General features: G+C 42.5%; 2 protein-coding genes across 3 annotated transcripts; both read left to right on the forward strand.

Annotated features, from left to right (window-relative positions):
- Positions 1–100: 100 nt before the first annotated feature.
- CENPH (centromere protein H) lies at positions 101–13,459 on the forward strand. Of its 2 annotated transcripts, XM_026796501.2 has the most exons (10): positions 101–4,134; positions 6,447–6,729; positions 6,822–6,877; positions 8,069–8,135; positions 8,513–8,587; positions 9,258–9,314; positions 10,197–10,260; positions 10,541–10,592; positions 11,757–11,917; positions 12,642–13,459. In XM_026796501.2, the coding sequence occupies exons 2-10, from the start codon at positions 6,551–6,553 to the stop codon at positions 12,732–12,734; spliced, it is 804 nt and encodes a 267-aa protein (XP_026652302.1). In that variant the 5' UTR covers positions 101–4,134; positions 6,447–6,550; the 3' UTR covers positions 12,735–13,459. The 2 variants fall into 2 exon arrangements, with proteins under 2 accessions (XP_026652302.1, XP_074389747.1); XM_074533646.1 differs by having other exon boundaries at positions 101–6,729; positions 8,087–8,135.
- Positions 13,460–13,546: 87 nt separating this feature from the next.
- On the forward strand, positions 13,547–20,823 carry KGD4 (alpha-ketoglutarate dehydrogenase subunit 4). The gene is made up of 4 exons (XM_005492138.4): positions 13,547–13,682; positions 14,701–14,764; positions 19,100–19,302; positions 20,532–20,823. Exons 1-4 carry the CDS (start codon positions 13,644–13,646, stop codon positions 20,547–20,549), a joined length of 324 nt encoding a protein of 107 aa, XP_005492195.1. The 5' UTR covers positions 13,547–13,643; the 3' UTR covers positions 20,550–20,823.
- The last annotated feature ends 1,239 nt before the right edge of the window (positions 20,824–22,062 follow it).

Below are 22,062 nucleotides of genomic sequence, written 5' to 3' on the forward strand. Positions count from 1 at the left end.
ATTTTTTTAATAATACCATTACAGCTGCAGATGTACTGTAGCCAACCGTACCTCCGTGTATTACCTAGGGAAGAAGTTCAGGTTTAGAATGCTAAACTATGAAAGTAGTCTTGGACTTGACAAGTTGCTGAAATGAACAGTAAATTGAGACTTCTTGACTGGAAAGTGAAAGAGACTGCCTTTAAGAAAGAATTATGGATGTTGAGGACTTAATACTGCAAAGAAAACAAATCCATATGTTTAATGAAAACCTGTCAATGCAATAATAAAATACATCTTCAGAGGTAGTTGTGCTTACATCTGTTCACAAGCTTCTTGTGCCCCCCTCTTCTTGTCTGTAGCACATTAATATTTTCCCTGAAATTTAAGAAATTAATTCAGTGGTTAACAAGAACAAATACATCTTTCACCATCCCATGTATCATGGCAGTGTTGTTTTGTTGTACTGTTTTCTTGTTTCTGGTGTTCAGTCGTTCTTGACTACCATAATAAGAATAGACTTGATGTTAGTGAAATTGAAGGACAGAACAGAGTGATAAAGGAATTATTTAACTGGGAGAGATTTACCAGGAATGCTTTAGGGATGTCCTTGAGCCATTCTGCTTGTCTTGTTATCAGATTGTTACACAACTTCTATGGTTTGTTTTGTTACTCTTAAAGGAGTTCCTCCCGACCTATGTTAAAACACTGTCTGCAGTACAAGACTGACTTGGAAAACCATGGTCAGAAAACTTGTAGAAGTTGCATTGCACTTGTGCACAGTGACGAATATAAAGTGCACAAATTGCGATCCCTCATATCTTGGGACAGCGCTGGAGAGCCAGCCACCGCCTCAAAGCTGGATCCTGTTTTCTGCCCTTTTAACAGTGTTTTTCTTACCTTGTCTCCTCCAGAAGGAAGGGACCTGGGGGTACTCAAAGGGCAGATGTTCAGCCGCTGTCAACCAGTACCCCCAGGTCCCCTTCTGCCTGGGCACTGTCCAGCCACTCTGTACCCAGCCTGTAGCACTGCAGGGGATTGCTGTAGCCAAAATGTAAGACTCAGCACTTGGTCTTGTTAAACTTCATGTTTTTGGACTTGGCCCATTCATCCAGCCTGTCCAGGTCCCTTTGCAGAGCTCTCCTACCTTCCAACAGATTGACACATGCTCCCAGCTTCTGTTGCCTGTAGATTTACTGCTGGTGGACTCAATCCCCTCATCCAGATCATCAAGGAAGATATTAAACAGGACTGGTCCCAGCACAGACCCCTGAGGGACACCCTGGTGTGCAGCCACCAGCTGATGCAGCACCTTTCACCAGCACCCTCTGGGCCCGGCCATCCAGCCCGTTCCTAACCCAGCACAGAGTGCTCCTGTCCAAGCCGTGGGCTCCCAGCTTTTCCAGGAATGTGCTGTGGGAGACAGTGCCAAGGCCTTGCTGAAGTCCAGGTACACAACAGCCACAGCCTTTCCCACATCCACCAGGCAGGTCACTTGGTCACAAAAGGAGTTCAGGTTGGTGAAACACAACCTGTCCCCCCTAAACCTGTGCTGGCTGGGTCTGACACCCTGGCCATCCTGTGAGTGCTGTGTGCTGGCACTCGGTATAAACTGCTCCATAACCTTACCTGGTACAGTGGTCAGGCTAGCTGGCCTATAATTGCCAGGATCCTCCTTCCCACCCTTTTTATGAATGGCAGTCACACTGGCCAGCTTCCAGTCCTCTGGAACCTCACCAGTGAGCCAGGACTGTTGGCAAATGATGGAAAGTGCCTTCTCAAGCTCATCTGCTAGCCCCCTCATCACCTGGGATGGATCCCATCTAGTCCCATGGATTTGTGAGCACCTAGGTGGCTCAGCAGGTCTGCTTCCTTCTAGATTACACAGGGGCTGTTCTGTTCCTTGACACCATCTCCCAGCACAGGAGGACAGTTGTCCTGAGGACAACCTGTCTTTCAGTTGAAAACTGAGGCAAAAAAGGTGTTAAGCACCTCTGCCTTTTCCTCATCTTTAGTTACTAAATTCACTCCCTCATCTAATAGAGAATGGAGGTTGTCCTTGCTCTTCTTTTGCCATTATTGTATTTATAAAAATAATTTTTATTGTCCTTTACAGAAGTGGCCAGATTGAGTTCTAACTGGGCTTTTGCCTCTATAATTTTTTTCCTACATGACTTAGCAACTCCCTTAAGCATTTCTTTAGTTACCTGACCCTCCTTTCAAGAGTGATACACCCTCTTTTTTTTTCTTTTTTTTCAAAAAAAGAAAAGCTCCTTCAAAAGCTCCTTGCCTATCCAGGCCAGTCATTTTCCTCATCTCATCTTTTGGCACATAGGGACAGCCTGCTCCTGTGCCTTCAGGATTTCTGTTTTGAAGCACACCCATCCTTCCTGGACTCCTTTGTTTATAAGGGTTGCTTCCAAGGTACTATTTGAATAAGTCTCTTGAATAGGCCAAAGTCTGCCCTCTAGAAGTCCAGCATGGAAGTTTTACTGATGTCCCTCCTTGTTTCACCAAATACTGAAAACTCTATAATTTCATGATCGCTGTGCTCCAGATAGACTCCTACCATCACATCTCCCATCTGCCCTTCTCTGTTTGCAAACAGCAGATCTAGCATTGTCCCTACCCTGGTGGGCTCACTCACCAGCTGTGACAGGAAGTTGTCCTCCATGCACTCTAAGAACCTCCTAGACTGCCTCTTCTCTGCTATGTTGAGTTCCCAGCAGATGTCTAACAGGTTAAAGTCACCTACAAGAACAAGGGCTGCTGATCCTGAAACATACTCCAGCTGCTTGTAGAATAAGCTATCTACCTCTTCATCCTCTATAACAGACTCCCACCAGCCTGGTTGTTGTCCTTGATGTCAGCCTTGTTGGCTATCCCCTGATTCTTTGCCCTGGCCCCAGCCTGCCTTTTGACTCTCATTTCCTCACTGGCTCTTGTCACCTTTGTGTCTGCTCTGCCTCCCTGTGTCCCTGCCTAAGCCACCTGCATCCAACCTTGCTGGCCTCTGAGCCAGCCCACTGCTGTGATCCTCACTGCTGTGATCCTCACTGAGACCCTCTCCAGGCTTCTGGGCCCGAGTGCCCCCTCACCTTGAGCCCAGTCGCCCGTGAAGCAGCATGCACACCCCTCACCTCGTGGATGCACTCCCTGACCTCCAGTGGCATCTCACTCACTCACTCACTCACTCACTCACTCACTCACTCACTCACTGTCTTTCCTACCCCCCATTTCTTTCCCATTTTTCTTACTCTTGCTCTGTCTTGTCTAACCCTCTTTAGTAGAGTAACTCCCTTACATTTTGTTTTTCATTAGGAATAAACAGTTCTTAGATGCAATGTTTGTCTCATTTGACTTAACTTTATTCCTGACCATTTAATTTTAAAATAACTCCTTGCAGTTTCCCACAGTGAAACATGACACTGACATTGCAGGTGACTGCTAGGCTGCCATTGAAAGGGGCAGTCCTAGACTATGAGCAGCCAAATAGAACACAGAAGTGTTCTGTGATAAAGGCACTTGAATTTCAACCCTGTACTCTCTAAGGAAGTATTTCTTCCTATGTAACTAAACCAAGATGACAGGATGCTCATGCTCTGGAGATAGCCAATATTCAACTCTGACATACTGCAGATAAACTGAACATTCTGGCCAAGTACCTGATGGAGCTGTGCACTGTGAATTATGACATGATTCACATCCCTCCATCCATGATTCCAGCAGCTGCCTTCTGTTTGTCTCTGAAACTCTTTGATAGATGCATGTTTGCAAGTTTTGCTTGTCAGGCCACCTCCTACTTTGTGACTCAGTGTGCCTAAAGGCCACTCTTATAAGGTGCACACTTCCTCCATTCCTCATGGTATTTCACCATGTTCTTGTCTCCCTGTGTACTACTAAAAGGGGACAGTAGTAGGGCAGTAGCTTTTAAAACATCCCACTGTGAGACAAGAGACCATAATTGTCCAAGAAAAACTGCAAAGAACCCAGTGTACTTGGATTATTCTAATAGGCTTTTCTAATGGATTTCCTTCCTTTCAGTTACCGCTTCTGCAATGCTACACATCTCTCACTGAGAGTGACATTCTCTCAGTTATACAGCATATGTCAAAGAATGTAATCAATGTGAATAAGTGTGCTGCCAAGCAAAAGGTAAGAATCTTAGGGTGCAGGGGTGTGGGGGGAATATGTGTGATTATGTGTCAATACATGGCACATAGAGGCTGGTTCAGTAGAGTCACTGCAGACAGACTTAAATAAGATCTGCTTGCTTCTGAGCTGAAGATCTTTATCTTGTGTAGGTGGCATGGACCATCCATGAAGAGAGTTTGTGTACGCTTGACCACTGAGAATTAAGTGAGCTGAAACAGTGAACAGGGTAAACATAATCAACGTTATTTCTCTGTAGGCAGTTACAAAGAAATAGGCCACTGATGCCAGAATGATTTTTGCTGTTACACTTCCTTCACATATATTCATAGCTTTGTAGATTATTGTGGTACATAGTTCCCAGCTAGCCCCAATACTTCCCCTCAGCTTTTCCCTACCCTGATAGGCAGAAAGATAAAATAGATTCCAGAGGCTCCAAACCCCAGGGGTTCAAGGCCCCTATCCTATCTTGGTTCTTTCTGGGAGCCAAGATTGAAAGCAGCTCTTTGAGACACATTTTCAAAAGCAAAGTTTAGCTCCTCTCCTTAGATAGCAGGGGGTGGAAGAGGATTCAGAGATGGCTGAACAGGTGGGAATTACTTCATCACTTGTGCATCTAATTGAGAATTCTTGGCAGCTATGTTAATTTGCTGAACTTATATAAAACTGTATTCACCACATATGGGGGGAAGGGCATTTTTCCATATCTTTCCCTGGAGGCCTCCAATAAAGACCAGCTTTTATACTATCTCCCACACTAATATTGGCTCAAAAGTGTGTTGTTTCATTTCTAGGCCTTTAAGATATTACCAGCACTGCCAACACCAAGATAAGCACCATTGAACAGTTGTAGTCCCCCATTATATGGGATCTGGCTAAAAATTTTAAACTTCTATATGAATTTAAGCAGAATGCTGCTCACCGTATATACAAAGTACCTTATTTATATTAAACTTATTAAAGCTGTTATAATTTTTGTTTGGTTGGGTTTTTCCAGTGGGGAGGGCAGCACAGTTACCTTCCTCCTGCAGCTGAGGCATCTCCCTGGAGCCTGTGAGCTGTGCTGAGAGCTTGGCTGAGCTCGGGCCAGCTCAGGTGCCCTGGCTGGCCACACAGCGTGGGGCATGGACAGCAGCACTGCCGTGAGCTCTGCTATTTGGTGGAGGAGTGTCTGCCAGATTAGACTTGGGGGCAGCAGAGAAATCAGCTGTGTGAGGTGGTGATCTGCTCAGCCTGGTGGCAGAGCTCAAAGAGGAAGGAGAAATTGTTGAGGACTCTTGGAGACTGGCTGGGGGAGCCGTAATGTACCCGCCCTTAGACAATTACAGAAGCTGTCCAAGGTAGTCAGACATTGGAACAAGGTGCCCAGAGCTGTACAGAAGTCAGCATCCCTGGGTGTGAAAAATGCATATTTTATGATTGGCTTTTCACAAATATTAAAATGAATATTATATGTGTTGTGTTAGACAGTAATGCTGTATTAATTCTCTTAAGTAGTGTGTTAAATATAGCTTTAGGTTATAAAAATGTTAAAATATAAACTATGCTATGTAGGATACCTTTTTTTAAAAGAAATGACCTGCAGTGAGATAGCAGCCACAGGACACCTAAATCTTTCAGAGAGAACTTATTGCTCTCTTGTCAGAAGAAACAAACTTCTTCTTGCCTTGAAGGCACTATTAGGATTCAGAGGAAGAAGTTGACGATGACCAGACATAATCCTGTGCTTGAATGGAATTTAGGCATCATGTATGAGGTGTATGAATATGCAACAGGCTATTGTTTTTAAGGGTTAATCCTTTGTAGACGTGTGTCGTTTTTCGGGCTTGTGCTGCACTGAAAACGGCACCCCAACGTCCGTAACTCTTTAGCTCTATTGTCTCATATTTCCAATTGTCCTAATTCAAATTGTCTAAATTATTATTACTCTAATTGTATTACTATTTTTATAACCATTTTATTATTATTAAACTTTTAAAATTAAAAAAACACAAGTGATTGGCGTTTTTCGCACTGGCCGTATTCAATAATGTGTGAATATGACACATTTCACATTTCAGGTCATGGGTGTAATGGTAAACAGGATCATCGTGCTGGGTTGACAGCGGCACTTGCTCTTAAAACCAATTAAGTCTTGTTCTATGCAGCAGCTCTCTTCACTTAGTGCTTACTTTTTGCAGTCAATTTTTTACTTCCGTTAGTAGCTTGCACCTATTGCTTCTATCTCCATGTGAGAACTAGGTCAGAGGGAAGAACTATTGCGCTTTACCTAGTGCTCTGACAATGTTATTTTCTTTTTGCGCTTGCACGTACAGGACCAGGCCACTGAGGGCAGCGCCACCCCGCCGCTACTCTACGCAGGCGCGGGGGGCGCGAGGCGGGCGGGCCGTCGGGAGCCGCGCGTTTCGAAAGTTCTGTCATGGCGGCGTCGAGCGGGGAGTGGGACTTGGTCCCGGCCCCGGCTCCGCCTCCGGTTCCGGCTCCGGCTCCGACTCCGGCTCCGGCTCCGACCCGAGAGCTGGAGCTGACTCCGGCCCCGGCGTTTTACCAGGGCAGCGGCGACGGCTCCGGCGACTTGAAGGCCTGCGCTCTGGTCCGGTTAGTGCTGGCGGGACGCGACGGGGAGCAGCCCGGGGGTGGGATGAAGGGATGCGCAGCCTCTGACCGTTGTCGCTTTACTCCCGCCGCAGCATGAGGGACCAAATGAAGGAGAAGCTCATAGAGCAGAACACGGCTATTCTTGCCGGTAAGTATATCCCTCCCCGCAGTGGGATGTTGCACTAACAAAGAACGGGATGTGGCATTTATATTTTAATATATAAATATATATTTACATAGTTTGTTAATCTTTTCTTTAATTATTTATTAAGAGTATTCCTTGCAATAATGATGGGGGTTTTTTTCCTGGCTGTACATTTTAACACATTTTCTATGCAGCTTTTGAGACATATTTGAGTGATTGCAAAGATGCCATATAGCTGCTGCCCGCTGTCCTCTCCTTCCTTTTCTGGGTTTGAACTTTAGGTTCACCTGACATGTACTGACGGTTTTCAGAAATCTGGTCACTGGGGCTGAAGTCTTGCCAAAAGTTTGTCAAACTGTTTGGCAGCAATACTGATTTAAGGTGTTTCCATTACCTGTAGAGTCACGAGATTATTTGGGTTGGAACGGACATTAAACACATCTGGTTCCTAACCTCCCACCATGCACAGCCACTTCCACTAAATCATCCTGCTCAGAGCCCTATTCAACCTGACAACCTGATCTTGAACACTCCCAGGGATGAGGCATCCACAGCTTCTCTGGGCAATCTCCTCTACCAGTGCCTCATCATCCCACAGTATATCTAATTTAAACCTACCATCTTCCAAATACAAACTACATACCTTAGAAAAAAGCTCTTCTCCAGCTCTCTTGTAAGCTCCTTCATTTGCAAGGACTCAGCAAAATCCCCATCCTCCTTCTCCAAGCTGAACAACCACTCTCTCACCCTTTTCCTCATAGGAGAGGTGCTCCAGCCCTCTGATCATTGCCCTCCTCTGCACCTTCTCTAAGAGATCCATGTCCTTCTTATGTTGGGAATCCCAGGCCTGGATGCAGCACACCAGTCTGCCAAGAGCTGTGTAGAGGGGCAGAATCACCTCTCTTGACCAGCTGGACACGTTTCTGATACAGCCCAGGGTGCAGTTGGGTACATGCTCTTCCGTTGAACTATCCAGTGGCATACATAGAGTGATGGCAAGAACCAGCTCTAGCTTATCTAAAAAATGCTAAATTAATTATTTCTCTGATACAGCTGGTTGATAGCGTAGCCTCATTAACAGGAAAAGATAATAAAGCTTTGAGGTAGAAGTAAGAAATAACTTGTTCACACAAAAATGCTAATCGTTTGTGCTCTATAGATTGTATTTAAAAGTCTCTCTTGTGCTTGTTTTAGCAACATTGTCTTTTGCAGGTCAGGAAAATTTCCCTGATCATGAAATGGAAGAACACTTTATCCAGAGGTATGTCACTGGATAGCTTCAAAATTCTCTTCTAGTTATTCCTTCCTAGTGAATTGCTGGATTTACAATCAGTACTTCAGAAAAGATTGGTGAAAATAATGGAAACTAAGAAAAATTGTGGGGAAGAAATGCTGTATTCATCCTCCCAATGTACTTCTGTATCTGATGTGGGTTTTAAATTTGCAGTCCTTTACATGATGGCTAGAATTCGCTAATATAGTTTCACATGCTAAATTACTCCTGGCCCTAATGATTTGTGGCTCACATGAAAAATTCTAAAATTAGATATGTAGAAAGCAAGTTGAAATGTGACACTGCTTTTAAACTCTGTTATCTTCACACTCAGTTTGTCTCTCTAATTGCTTTTTGTCTTTCAGTGCCACAGAAGATTTGGAAAGAGATCTAGAAGATGCAGCAGTCTCTTTGCACAACAGGACGTTGGCCTTGCAAAGGTAGAATTTTCTTCACCCTTTATTTGGAGCTTTTCTCTGTGTGTGTGCATACATAGATGCATATATACATAGGTACAGGATTTTAAAGTGATATGGGAGACTGGGGAGATTTTCAGTACCATTGAACAATAGGAATGCTGTAGAAAACAAAGCAAAAAAAAGCCCACCAAAACAAAAAAACTTACAGGTTGAAATGTGTACACCCAAAAGCTCCTTTACAGTTGGGAAAGAGTGACTGTACAGATCAGTAAGCATATTTCTTGGCAGTATTTTCCAAATGCCTATGAGAAGATGGAATTTAATAATGTTAGGCATGTGTTTCATGGCTGTTTATTTGAATTTACACTTTTGCCCAGCTTCCTTTCTGCAGACTCTGGGATTAATGGTGTCCAAATATGTTGGTCAAGAGAAAAAGGAGTTGTCATTCTCACAAATAATCATTGATGTATCTTTCCTGTCCTGAGAGTTAAGCCCCATTATTTAAGGAGTGTGGTATTTAAAAGGTACTGAGTATTTTGTTTATATAATTCCAATGTGAAAGTGGACGAAAGTGGAATCTTGGAAATTATGTTCTTATATTACTTATTTAAATCTGCTTCTCTCTGTTTCCTGCTTTTCTCAGTTTCCTATGAGTTCTCATCAGTCATATGCTATTTCTTGCAATATGCAGGGCCCAAATTGTGGATGCCCTCAGAAACAAATTGGATCAAGATGATGAGGACTCACGGTAAGGTGTTCTTGGGAGTCAGACAGCTAGAAAGCAATGAACTTTGCACAGTTTATTGTGACACATTTCTAGATTATTTCATTTTACCTCTTGTGAAAGCAAGCTTCCTTTTTCTAGATTTGACAGAATGATATAGTGTCTACCTTCTGGCTAGAATCAGCATGATCAGACTTCATACACCCATGGTAGATTTGCAGTTGGGCTCTGAATTTACCCACCTTTGATTACAGAGATCATAACTCTTGATTCACTAGTGAGAACTGCTTGTAGCCAAGAGAGCTTTTTGTCTTTAGTTCCTAAATTACCTGCATTTATGATAGCCGAACACATTACAGGCTTGTAACAGGGCCTTGCCTCTGCTTTGCTGCCTTTATTAATTAACTATGTAGGAGCAAAATGTCTTTGAAATAGAACTGAAAGCTTAAACATTTTTAAAAGTAGCTTTTTGTTGCCTGCCCATTATTAACAGGTGGATGCATATGAAGTGTAATATGAGAAATTTAATTTCTGTCAGAAATACAGGTAAGGGATTGCATCTCCTTGATTTAGGAGCTTTAATTCATAGCCATTTCCAGATGGCTAGGCTTTCTTGATGCCATCCAAACTCTGTGATGTAAAATGTTGGACAGACTTAAATGAAATCTTAGAGGAATTGAAAGGGAACTAACAGAACTCTTTGGCTTCTACAGTGACACTGAGTATATTAACTGTAAAAAGAAGGGATGTTGTAAGTGTAAGTGCAAAAAGAAGTGACACATATTACTAATTTGCTATTAGGAGAAATCAGAAATTCTTTATTTAAACTAAATAAAGTTGATTTAAACATTTATGATATTGACTTATATTAGTGGTCTTAAGGTATGTAACTGTTTCTTTCCTTAGTCTGATCCTGAAAACAGTGGAAGACATAAACCTGCTCAGCTGGATGATAATTGACTATCAGCAGGTGAGTGGCAGTTGAAGCTTCTGTTACTGTAGTGCAAGTAAATCAACCTCAGCGTGGGAAGGAGTGCACTTGGAAAGTAGCATGACTGCACAAGTCATTCAAAGCTAAATATGTGGTAACATGTGCAGTTCCTACTGCTGTCAAAATTAAGGATTACTCCAAGTGATCATGTAAGTAAATCTGGCTTAGAGTTATTCTTAGCTGTTTTGGGGGATTGAATTAGCATCTTTCAGTATTTTTGAAGACAAGAGTCTGGAAAATACTTTTTGTTTTCTTTCAGCAAGTACATCAAAAGGAAAAGCAGCTGACTGACATTAAAATGGAAAGACTCTGTAAGTGTGTTACCTGTATTGACTTTGGTTTGTATTTTAATGTAGAGTTCATATAGTTCATATTTTAAAGTTACTCTTGTAGTAATATTAATTTACATGGGAAGCAGCAAAACTCAACACAGTTATAAAACTTGTTAAAAGAGTAGAATGAGATGAGCTGTTGTGTTCCCTACTTGTGAGACTGACACATTAGAATGAGAGATGCAAGACAATACTCAAAAACAACCTGGCAGCATTTTATTATTTCAGGTAAGCTCCTCAGAAAGTTACACATTGTTTAGTCATTTAAATCAGCCTTACAGCACCTAAAAGATATTTTTTTGTTCTATGGCACATTTATGAGGTATTTGCAGAATAGAGAGGGAATTTGCTTAGAAAGAAGTATACATATATTGGTTTTCAGTAGTCTTGTTAGAGTGGGTCAAATTTAGACGTGACATCAATATTCAGAGCTTCATATGGTAAATGTGTTCTTTGAATGTTCTTTCTTTCGTGACCGGGTTTGCCACAATTCTAACAGCTATTGTTTGATTCACGTGCAGGGAGTTGTCTATATGTAGACAGTAATGAACAAACACAGTGAAATAACTGTTCACATGGGAAAAATGAACATACTGATATCTCTGCAGATAAAGGAAGGAATGCTCTGCCCGCATTCTTTCAACACATGAATTGCCCCTAAACACTTTTAATCAGTCTAGTTTTTAACCTGGTTTCCTATATAAATAGTAATATTCGCTGGTCATGTTCATATTCTCCTTGTATGACTTTGGAATTTGGTTTCAGTGAAATCTGAAAAAGGAGTAAGGGTCTTTAAAAGGTATAAAAAGGACCTATAAAAGTTGTGGCACTCAAACAAAAACAGGGTATAGGAAAGAGATGCAAATTACTCCCTGTGTGAGGGAAATGCAGGCAGCATACAATGTAGGTTCTGTTTTACAGTTGGCCAGGGAACTGACTGATATAGTTTGATAACCAAGTAGCCACAGCGTGTGTTGCTTCTTTCATAAAAGAAATATATTGAGGAATATATGAGGGAAGGAGTGGAGTGTGAAATAAGGATTATGCACTGGAAGTGCTCTAGGTGTCTGTGAGGAAAAGAGTATCTTCAGTTCTACTGTACACATAACTATTTAATGCTTAATTTTCCTAATAATGTAACAGTACAGAAAAAATATGGAGGAGACAAACTACAGCAAAATCATACCATGGAGAAAAGGCAAAAGGAGAAACAAGCATATGTGAATGTATGTGAAGCAGACAAGATGCTTCATAAAATAGAACGAGGAAGAAGGATTACTACAATAATTCAACATGTGTTCCAGGTAATGCTGTGTGGCTTTTAGAACCAAGTTTACAATTTTTGATTACATTCAAGATATTATACTGTATGGCAAATATAACTTAGAAAACAATTTTGTGTTGTTAAAACCTTGAAGTTTAACAATGGAAGACCTGTGTATAGAAGAAAAACTTCTGCTTTAAAGGCTAAGAGAATGAAATGATCATAAGCATCTTTGCATTATTTTTTGCAGAGTTTAGAGACAGTCTTACATCTCAAATTCAGAACGAGAAATTTAACATTGTACTGGCATTTAGATAAGAGTCTAAAACTATCTCTTGGCTTTGTATTCCTGAAATTTTCTCAGCCCTAAGTAGAGCAAATTCTCTTTGGTTAAATTTTAATTCCCCTTTTCAATCCAGAATGGCAGGGTGAGAATGTTAACTGTTATTTTTGTTGAGGCAAACTTTACTTCATATTGTTAAAAACGTTCTCTAGGTTTCTGTATTTAACATAGAGATAGTATGCAAGGCCCTCTAGAAAATAAAAAAGCATGGATTTGGGTTTTTTTTGCCTATGTATCAACAATAGGATCTAAAGCAATACTTCCCTTTCTCCTTTTTCCCTCCATCCTGCCTACTTCAAACACTTGTGAATTTCAAGGGCTTTCAAATTAAGATTATAAAGCAGACTTTCTTTAAGATATTTTACTAGGAATTGTCCTTTACAAGGGCTTGTTTTAACCTGTAAATCTTTCTCATTTATAGAACATCATCATTGCAAGCAGAATTAACTGGGCAGAAGATGAATATTTAAAGGCAATTGTTCTACATCTTGAAAAAAATGTAGTGAGTCAGTGAGTCAGGAGATGTGGTGTTTATTTTATACATTGTGTGCATTTTAACTAAACTTGATAAATTTTATGTATCTTAAATTTTAAAATGTGACCTTTTTGGTCAAATGTTCTCTCCAGAGAAATAGACTGTGTCAAAGGGGCTGGTAGAGCTGATGAAATGAAACTACCTGAAGATTCGTTTCTCAAGCTGTCCTGTCTCAAGCACTTCTTTTCCTCTGAGAGGCAGAAAGAACACAAGAAAAGTTTCAAGGTTTCAAGAAATGGACTTAAACTGAGGATTTGCTGTACCCCTTCCCTGGGGACCAGCAGCCATAGAGCTCAAGCAGGGTGCACAACCCTGCTGAGTCCCAGTCAAATGCTCAGTCAGGAAAATTTATGAGCAAGTCTGGAGTTGGGACTATTTTTGGTTTTGAGGCATTATGTATAATTTTAAATACCAAAAATTTTTGCTCCTGTTAGCACTGACTCTTCTCTGCAGAGGTGACTTCATACAGTCGACTGTGCAGCTAAGCAATGTCTTAATTGCATGTCTTCACTAGAATTTGTGCTTTTTTAACTTGGTGTTCTTTGTTTGATGTTTGAAGGAAATTGACTCTTGGGGCATAGCACAGTTTAGGAACGTGTAGTGTCCTTTATTATCTTGCTGTGTAGCTTCACTTTTAACTTGGTGATTGATCGCCAGCTATTTTTTGTAGGTGGATGCCTTGATCTAATAATAAAGTGCTGATTTTGCCGAAAATGTTTTGCTTGGTTTGCATTTTTTTTTAACTCACGGTAAAGCGGCTGGTTTGGCAGGCCAGGCCTCCGCTGCGGCCCCGCCCCTAGACAGGCCCCGCCCCTAGACAGGCCCCGCCCCTAGACAGGCGTTCGTGGCTGTGGGCGGGGCCCCGAGCTGCCCCTCAGGCTCCTCACCATGGGCAGCAAGATGGCGGCCGCTACAAGGGCGGTGCAGGTAAGGGCGGCCCCGGGACGGCGTGTCTGAGACAGCCGGAGCCCTGGCTCGGGCGGCGGAGCTCGCTTCTGCTGCCGCCGCCGAGCAGCAGGTGGAGACGGCCGCAGGATAAGGAGACGCCGCCGGGGCGGCCGGTGTCCTTGGGGAGAGCTGTGCAGCCGCGTGCACACGGTGTCGCAGGTGCCAGACGCTGTTATAGCAGCGGGTGCGGAGCTGACTGGCAGCTCCTTCCTAAGATGGGCCTATGTAAGGTGAAAGTGCTTTGTACAGGCAGAGCACAGCTCGCGATTCCGTTGCTAAAGCACTGTGGAACCACGGCATAGTTTGGATCGGAAGGGACCTTAAAGGTCACCTAGTTGCAGCACCCTCCTGCCGTGGGCAGGGGCACCTTTATTAGACCAGGTTGCTCAAAGCTCCATCCAACCTGGTCTTAGGCACTTCCATGGTTGGGACAGCCACAGATGCTGTGGGCATCTTCTGCCAGTGCTGCAGCACCCTCAAAATAAAGAATTTCTTCCTAATCTTCCTAATGTTTTTAATCCAAACCTGCCCTTTGGGTTGTAAGGTCTCCCCAGTGCATTCTTCAGGCTGAACAACCCCAGCACTCAGCCTGTCTCACAGGAGAGGTGAGGACAACGATCTTAACGGCCCTGCTTTGGACTCACTCCAGTCCATGTTTTTTTTCCTTTGGGGACCCCAGAGCTGGACACAGCACTCTGGATGGGTTCTAACCAGAGCACATTGCATTGTGATTGCATTTATGCAATAGCAGTGGCTGTTTCTGCATACACCCAGACTGATGGGAAAAGGAAGACAAAGCCTGTACCTGCTCTGGACCTCAGGATGCAGGACTACTTTTTAAAGTAGACTTCTTCCTGAGGTAAACTTAGGACTTCAAGAAGCAGTAAGTGTATCAGAGTAGTGGAGCAGAGAGCCGCTGTTTAGAGTGGTTGGTTGATACATTTTATTATTCACGGTAACCTGTGTCTGTTTCTCCCACTGCCTGGTCTCCTTCTAGGTAGTCAAGCCACATACTCCATCAATAAAGTTCCCAGACAGAAAAAGTGGTCCCAGACCTAAAAGTAAGTATTTTTGATATGGATACAGCTTGCGCCACATTTCTTTACATGGACTGTTTTATTTAAAAACCGGGACCAAATTTCTCTCTTTCAGCTATACAGCTGAACTGAGTTGGAGTGAGGTTTTTGAAACGTGCTTGGTTTAGTTTGAAGGCAACTCTTGAACTTTCTCCACAACTTCCTTTCTGTGCAGCTGTGTGTAGACACATAGTGCATGCAGATCTATATTTTTTTTGTCAAGAAAGATTCACAAGGATTTCCAGTGTTTGTGTTCTACTTTATATAAAGTCACATTTTCCCAAATATTAATATTTACTGAAGTTACTGTGCCCAAGTCAGTTTGAAGCAGCTTTAGTTATTCAGTGATATTTGCAAAAATGATGTTGCATTTTCCTAATTTTTTCTTAGTTGAAGTGTGTGATGTATTTTCTGCTGTTTTTTCAAAACATAATTATAGCTGGGAGATCCAACCCTCTGTACATTTTAAGAAGTATTTTCTTGTGTTACTAACCAATGTTAAGGGAAAAAAAATTCATTGCAATCTTTTGTCATTAACTTTTATACCTGTGTTGATATTTATGGTATTTCCAATACTATTATATTTAAACAATAAACTTATATTAGCAATATGTTGATTTAGAAGTCCTTTTGGGTCAAAAAGCATCTGAAAGAAAAGTAGAAGTTGTCTTTAAAAGCTCTGTTACATTATTCTCACTTCTTTTGATATTATACTATGCCTAGTTATTTGTCAGGATTACCAAGCCCACAGTTTAGCCTGAAGTTTAGTTTAACATTTGAAAGCCTCCACAGTGCATAAAAATGCCTCTTCTGACTTGCCTGTGAACTCTTCAGGAACTATTTTCTGCAATAACTTTCTGTTAAACTTCTGCACATTTTGCACAGTTTAGCCAAATGCACCACCTCTTATGCCAGTGAACTACTTTCTCAAAAGCTTGAAAATGTGTTTCTGACCTCTTGTTTATCTCTGTGTCAGAAGACTCTTGTGACTGTATCTTTTAAGTATGTTAGACTTTTCAACCTTCATCAGGATCTGTTATCTTGTTAGTAAACTGTAACCCACTTTGTTTTGCTTGAATGCTGTAGCAAAATCTGCATTTAATTGTACCAGATTGTTGCTTCTACATCACTAAATGGCTCCTCAGAGCAACTAGGGATATGAAAGGCCAGCCAAATTCCAGTGGGCCTATTAATGCTGCAACATTATGGTCTCAAACAGGGAAGGGAGAGATGTAGTAGAGACTGTAATAGAACTAAAGCAGCAACAGTAAAATTTCTGATTACTGCAGTTCTCATGCTTTTAATTCACTAATGAGTCTATTCCAGCTACACTTCAGACTGAAACATACAGTAGAGGAAAATCCTTGACAAATCTCTAGACTTTTGTGGTCAGTGAAACAAACTTGGAGAAACTGCTTTTTTTTTTTTTTTCCTTTTTTTCTTGCCTTTCCCCCCCCTTTTCTTTCTTTTTTTTTTTTTTTTTTTTTTTTTTTGTATGTAAGGTGTATTATTTCTTGAAACAAAAATACTTTGTCCCCCGTTCACAATAAATATGCTACTCTTGATGGGCTCACTTCTGCCTTGCTCTGTTTGGGATCTTCCATTATTACTGAATGACCTTGGGACTTTCAGACCCAGTCTTATGACTGACAGCTTCTTAATATGCCTCTCAATGGTAGTTTCATCACAGTGCTGCAAGTGTTTGATTGTTTGTCCCAATCCTGCAACTGCATCAGATTAATTAAGGCTAAAACTTCATTAAGGCTCCCTCTCCTTTGTGGTCATTGGTCTTGCTGGAGCCAGGAAGGGCAAAGGCAGGCAAAACTGTGCTGTTGTAGCTGCTCACATGCTTTTGCACGTGCTGTTTTCATGCTGCTTATTTTATAGTTATATAGAGCTTCTGTCTAGCTGTTAGATGTTGCACTTGTCTTGCTCAATTTTCTGGAGTATTGGGAAGGACTGCTGTGGAAGCATTCAGCTTTGTCAGGTGTTATACCCTTACATATCACAGGGTGACTAGCAGGTTGGAAGAGAACTTCAAGATCATTGAGTCCAACCCATGCCCTGATACCTCAACTAAACCATGGCACCGAGTGCCACATGCAGTCTTTTCTTAAATACATCCAGAGATGCTGACTGCACCACCTCCCCAGGCAGACCACCTCAGTACTTTATTACTTGTTAGTTAAACAACTTTTTCCTGATATCCAACCTGTACTTCCCTTGGTGCAGCTTAAGACTGTGTCCTCTGATTCTGTCAGATTTTGCCTGGACAAAGAGACCAACCTGCACCTGACTACAACCACCTCTCAGGGAGTTTTAGAGAGTGTTAAGGTGCCCCCTGAGTCTCCTTTTCTCCAGGCTAAACACCCCCAGCTCCCTCAGTTGTTCCTCACAGGTTCTGTGTTCCCAGCCCCTCACCAGCCTCGTTGCCCCCTCTGGACCTGCTCGGGTGTCTCAAGGTCCTTCCCAAACTGAGGGCCCAGAGCTGGACACAGCACTCCAGGTGCTGCCTCACCAGTGCCGAGTACAGGGAAGGGTGACCTCCCTGCTCCTGCTGGCCACACTGTTCCTGACACAGGCCAGGATGCCACTGGCCTGTAAGGCCACCAGGGCACACTGCTGGCTCGTGTTCAGCCGCTGTCACCAGCACCCCCAGGTCCCTTTCTGCCTGGGCACTGTCCAGCCACACCATCCCCAGCCCCTAACATTACTGGGGGTTACTGTGGCCAAAATGCAGGACTTGACAACTGGACTTGTTAAACTTCATCCTGTTGGACTGTGCCCATCCATTCAGTCATTCCAGGTCTCTCTGCAGAGCCCTCCCACCTTCCAACAGATTGACACATGTTCCCAGCTCAGTGTCATCTGTAAATTCACTACTGAAAGCCTCAATCCCGTCATCCATGTCATCAAGGAAGATATTAAACAGGACTGGCCCCAGCACAGACCCCTGAGGGACACCCCTGGTGAGCAGCCACCAGCTGGTGCAGCACCATTCACCAGCACCCTCTGGGCCCGGCCATCCAGCCCGTTCCCAGCCCAGCACAGAGTGCTCCTGTCCAAGCCGTGGGCTGCCAGCTTTTCCAGGAGTGTGCTGTGGGAGACAGTGCCAAGGCCTTGCTGAAGTCCAGGTACACAACAGCCACAGCCTTTCCCACATCCACCAGGCAGGTCACTTGGTCATAAAAGGAGTTCAGGTTGGTGAAACACAACCTGTCCCCCTAAACCTGTGCTGGCTGGGTCTGACACCCTGGCCATCCTGTGAGTGCTGTGTGCTGGCACTCAGTATAAACTGCTCCGTAACCTTACCTGGTACTGAGGTCAGGCTAGCTGGCCTATAATTGCCAGGATCCTCCTTCCCACCCTTTTTATGAATGGCAGTCACACTGGCCAGCTTCCAGTCCTCTGGAACCTCACCAGTGAGCCAGGACTGCTGGTAAATGATGGAGAGCAGCTTTGCAAGCTCATCTGCCAGCCCCCTCATCACCTGGGATGGATCCTATCCCATATATAGGACTGAGTCCTGAAATGAACATATTGCTATGATCTCTGTCCTGCCTAGTGGGGTAATTGCATATTTCCATTGTAAAATCAGCTATGGTGGGACAGACTTAAGGTTTGGAACACTGACTGTGACATTGCCTTTTTGTCATCTCTTCTATCTGCACAATCAAGGCAACTTTTCTGATGTGAATTCCTGAAGCTTAGCTCCTGATCCTCACCTGTGAAGAACTTCATGCACTCCTTGGTCTTTACATTTCATTAACATTGACTGCTGATGCCTGATACTTGGTGGTCATTCTGCATATCATTAACAAAATGTGATAGGATGCCATTTTGTAATATTTAAAATGGGCGCAGCCCTGCATTGCATGTTGCGGCCTGTTCTGGCTGCCAGCTTTATCTTTCTGTAAGCCTCTAGATCTTTTTCACTTGTCTGTCTTTTCAGTTGTAGTAAACTAAAAGCATCATCTCAGTTATCTTCTACATAATTGCCCACACACAAACATTTACATAACTTTATGCTTTTTCTCCGAGTACAGCTTCTCAGTGAAAAAGCCATTGTTAGGGTGTATGTTGATCTTTCGTCTCCACATCAGCGTTTCTGCCTTTCATACTACTGTCAGCATTTTTAGAGTCTGCACTTGATACATTTAACAACAATAAAAACAGGTTGTGAGAAGTAGAGTGATTTAATTCTTTTAGGTGTTTGTTGTAGTGAATAAGATTTTCAGGCAATAGTAGATTTTATTGGCTGCTTATTAATTTTACAGTCTAGTAATATTTCTGTAAATGGTTTTAAAATCTGGGTTTCAGTACAGGAATCTCTACAAGCAAGTATGCCATCTCTCCTTGCTTCAAAAGCACAGGAATCTGTAGGAGGCACATCACCAGCCTTTCAAAATATTTCACGTGTTAGTACAGTACAAGGCACACCAGACACTTCTGAAATAGCAAGAAGTTTACCTCAGAAATACAGAAGGAGACAAATGTCAGATGAAGAGATTGAGTATATTCAAGTAAGTTTTCTTCTTTAATTTCTACTTCTTCTGGTATGGTATTACATAATAATTCTTTATAAGAGTGTGCCCTGGGCTTTCATGGTTTTCATATGCAGTACCCAATGTACCAATTCTTAACACAGAAGGTGCCAAATCTCACTGCATAGTAGCATGGTACCACTGAGTAGAGAGATTTGGACTTAGAACAGATGTGCAGGTAAGCTGGTGATAGTCATAGCCTGCATTAATTGCCACCACTACCTGTTTTATAACAGCTGCTTAAAGTGTAAGTTGACTTTGCTGAGCAGGATCACAGAAGTTCTTAGACCAGAAAAGGCTATTACCTGGTGATCAAAGTACAAAATATTTCTCAAATTAGTTTTATAGGTTATTTATTAGTAAATTAACTCTTGTCTTTCTAGTAGTGGAAACATTTTATTAAACTTGATATAAGTATTTTCTGCAATACTTGTAAATATGACATTTTACATGAAAGGCAAGAAAAACCTGCTTCTATTCTGCAACAATTCTCAGTTGTAAAAACTGATGGTTGAAAAGGGACAATGCACAAAATTTGAGGAATTTGTGAGGTGATGGTGAGTTTGAAATTAAAAGATGCTTGCAAAGTTTTGTTAAATGGTAAGGGCATAATTAGCATAACCGTGTTAGTAGAGGAAATCTAGAAATCTTGTGTGCAAGTAGGCTGCATCTATATAGTAGAAGTAAAATCAGTTATTTCCCACAGTAATACACTTTTTGACTTTTTGCATGTTTGGTTAACAGTGAGGTAAATTGTAAAATAATTTTGTTGGAAAAATAATGAACTGAATGCCTTTCTGATTTCTCATTAAGATTGTAATGACTCTGTTTGGCTTTGTTTTTACTTTGCAGTTTGGAATGTAGGCAGTGAAAGTTATTTTAAAACTTGTGTCTGTTAGCATTGTGTTTGTCAGACCTTTTGAAGGATAAGAGTCAGGTTTCTTCAGAGAAAGAGACATGGAAGCAGCTGTAACTGTAGGTGGCATGTGTTGTCTTGCTCAATTTTTTGTACTTTCCCTTGAAAAAAATGTAGCCATGACTGGTGGATGCTGATATCCACGCTATCTGTTCTTATATAGGTCAATATTTAAATCAGAAATTAAAACTAGAACTGTGTCTCTTAGTCTATAACAGTGTAAAAGAGAATTTTATCTCAGTTTTAAGTTCTATTAGTGGAATATATTTAACTGTATGATTTTCTTTTACAGCGTGGAGGTCCAGAATAAATGTAGAAGATAGTTTCTTGGCCACTGTTGAAGAATGAGGTATTATATTCACAATAAAGGCGTTAAATTAAAATGCCTTAATAATGAAAATTATTGTATACTAATAGCTTTAATACAATCCCATATGATGGGTGAGAAGATTGACACAACACACAAGATACTGATTTGTTTGTGACTGAGAAGGATTTTATGTTGATGGCTAATAGCAATTGAATATATATGATGTCTGCACCATTAAAATATTTTTCTAATTAGCCATTTGAAAAGTCAACAATCTAACAGAGTCATTTTATTTTTCCACTGGTTGAGATCACAAAGTCACAGAATGGATCAGGTTGGAAGGAACCACAATGGGTCATTTTTATTGACCTTCCTGCTCAAGCAGGGTCATCCCAGAACATATGGCACAGGATTGTGTCCAGATGGTGCTTGAGTATTTCCAGTGAGGGAGACTCCACACCCTCTCTGAGCAATCTGTTCCAGTGCATGGTCATCTGCACTGTAAAGAAGTTCTTCCTCATGTCCAGGCGGAACTTCCTGGGCACCAGTTTCTGCCCACTGCCTCTTGTTCTACTGCTTGGCACCACTAGGAAGAGCCTGGTCCATCTTGGCAATTTCCCTTCAAGTACTGATAAACACCGATGAGGTCTCCTCTCAGTTCTATTTCCTCGAGGCTGAAAAGCCCCAGCTCTCCCTGTCTTTCCTCACAAGAGAGATGCTTCAGAGCCCCAGTAAAATTTTTTGCCCTTTGCTGGACCCACTCCAGGAGCTCCATGTCTCTGCTGTCCTGAGGAGCCCAGAACTGGACACAGCACTCCAGGTGAGGCCTCAGCAGGGCTGAGTAGAGGGGCAGGATCACCTCCCTCCACCTGCTGGCAATGCTCTTCCCAATGCCCCCAGGATACCATTGGCCTTCTTGGCCACCAGGACACACTGCTGGCTCATGGAGAGCTTCTTGCCCACCAGGACCCCCAGGTCCTTCTCCACAGAGCTGCTCCCCAGCAGGGCAGCCCCAGCCTGTGCTGGTGCCTGGGGTTGTTGCTCCCCAGGTGCAGGGCCCTCCACTTGCCCTTGCTGAATTTCAGATGGTTCTTTGTCCATTTCTCCAACCTGCTGAGGTCCTTCTGAAGGGCTGCACAGCACAACACATGGAGTGTTGGCCATTCCTCCCAGCCCTGTGTTCTCAATGAATTTGCTGAGGAGGCATCTGCTCCTTCATCCAAGTCATGGATGAATAAGTTAAACAGTACAGCATTGAACACCACTAGGGGTGACACTAGAGGGACACCACTAGGGACAGGCCTCCAACTAGACCCTGTGACACTGATTGTAACCCTCTGGGATCTGTTGTTCAGCCAGTCCTCGATCCACCTCACTGTCCACTCATCCAGCCTCCATTCCTGAGTTTGTCTATGAGGATGTTAACAGACAGCATTGAAATCCCTACTGATATAAGGTAGACAATAGCCACTGCCCTCCCCTTACCCATCCAGGTAGTTATTTCCTTGTAGAA

Source organism: Zonotrichia albicollis, chromosome Z (assembly GCF_047830755.1).
Source record: "Zonotrichia albicollis isolate bZonAlb1 chromosome Z, bZonAlb1.hap1, whole genome shotgun sequence".
NCBI lineage: Eukaryota > Metazoa > Chordata > Aves > Passeriformes > Passerellidae > Zonotrichia > Zonotrichia albicollis.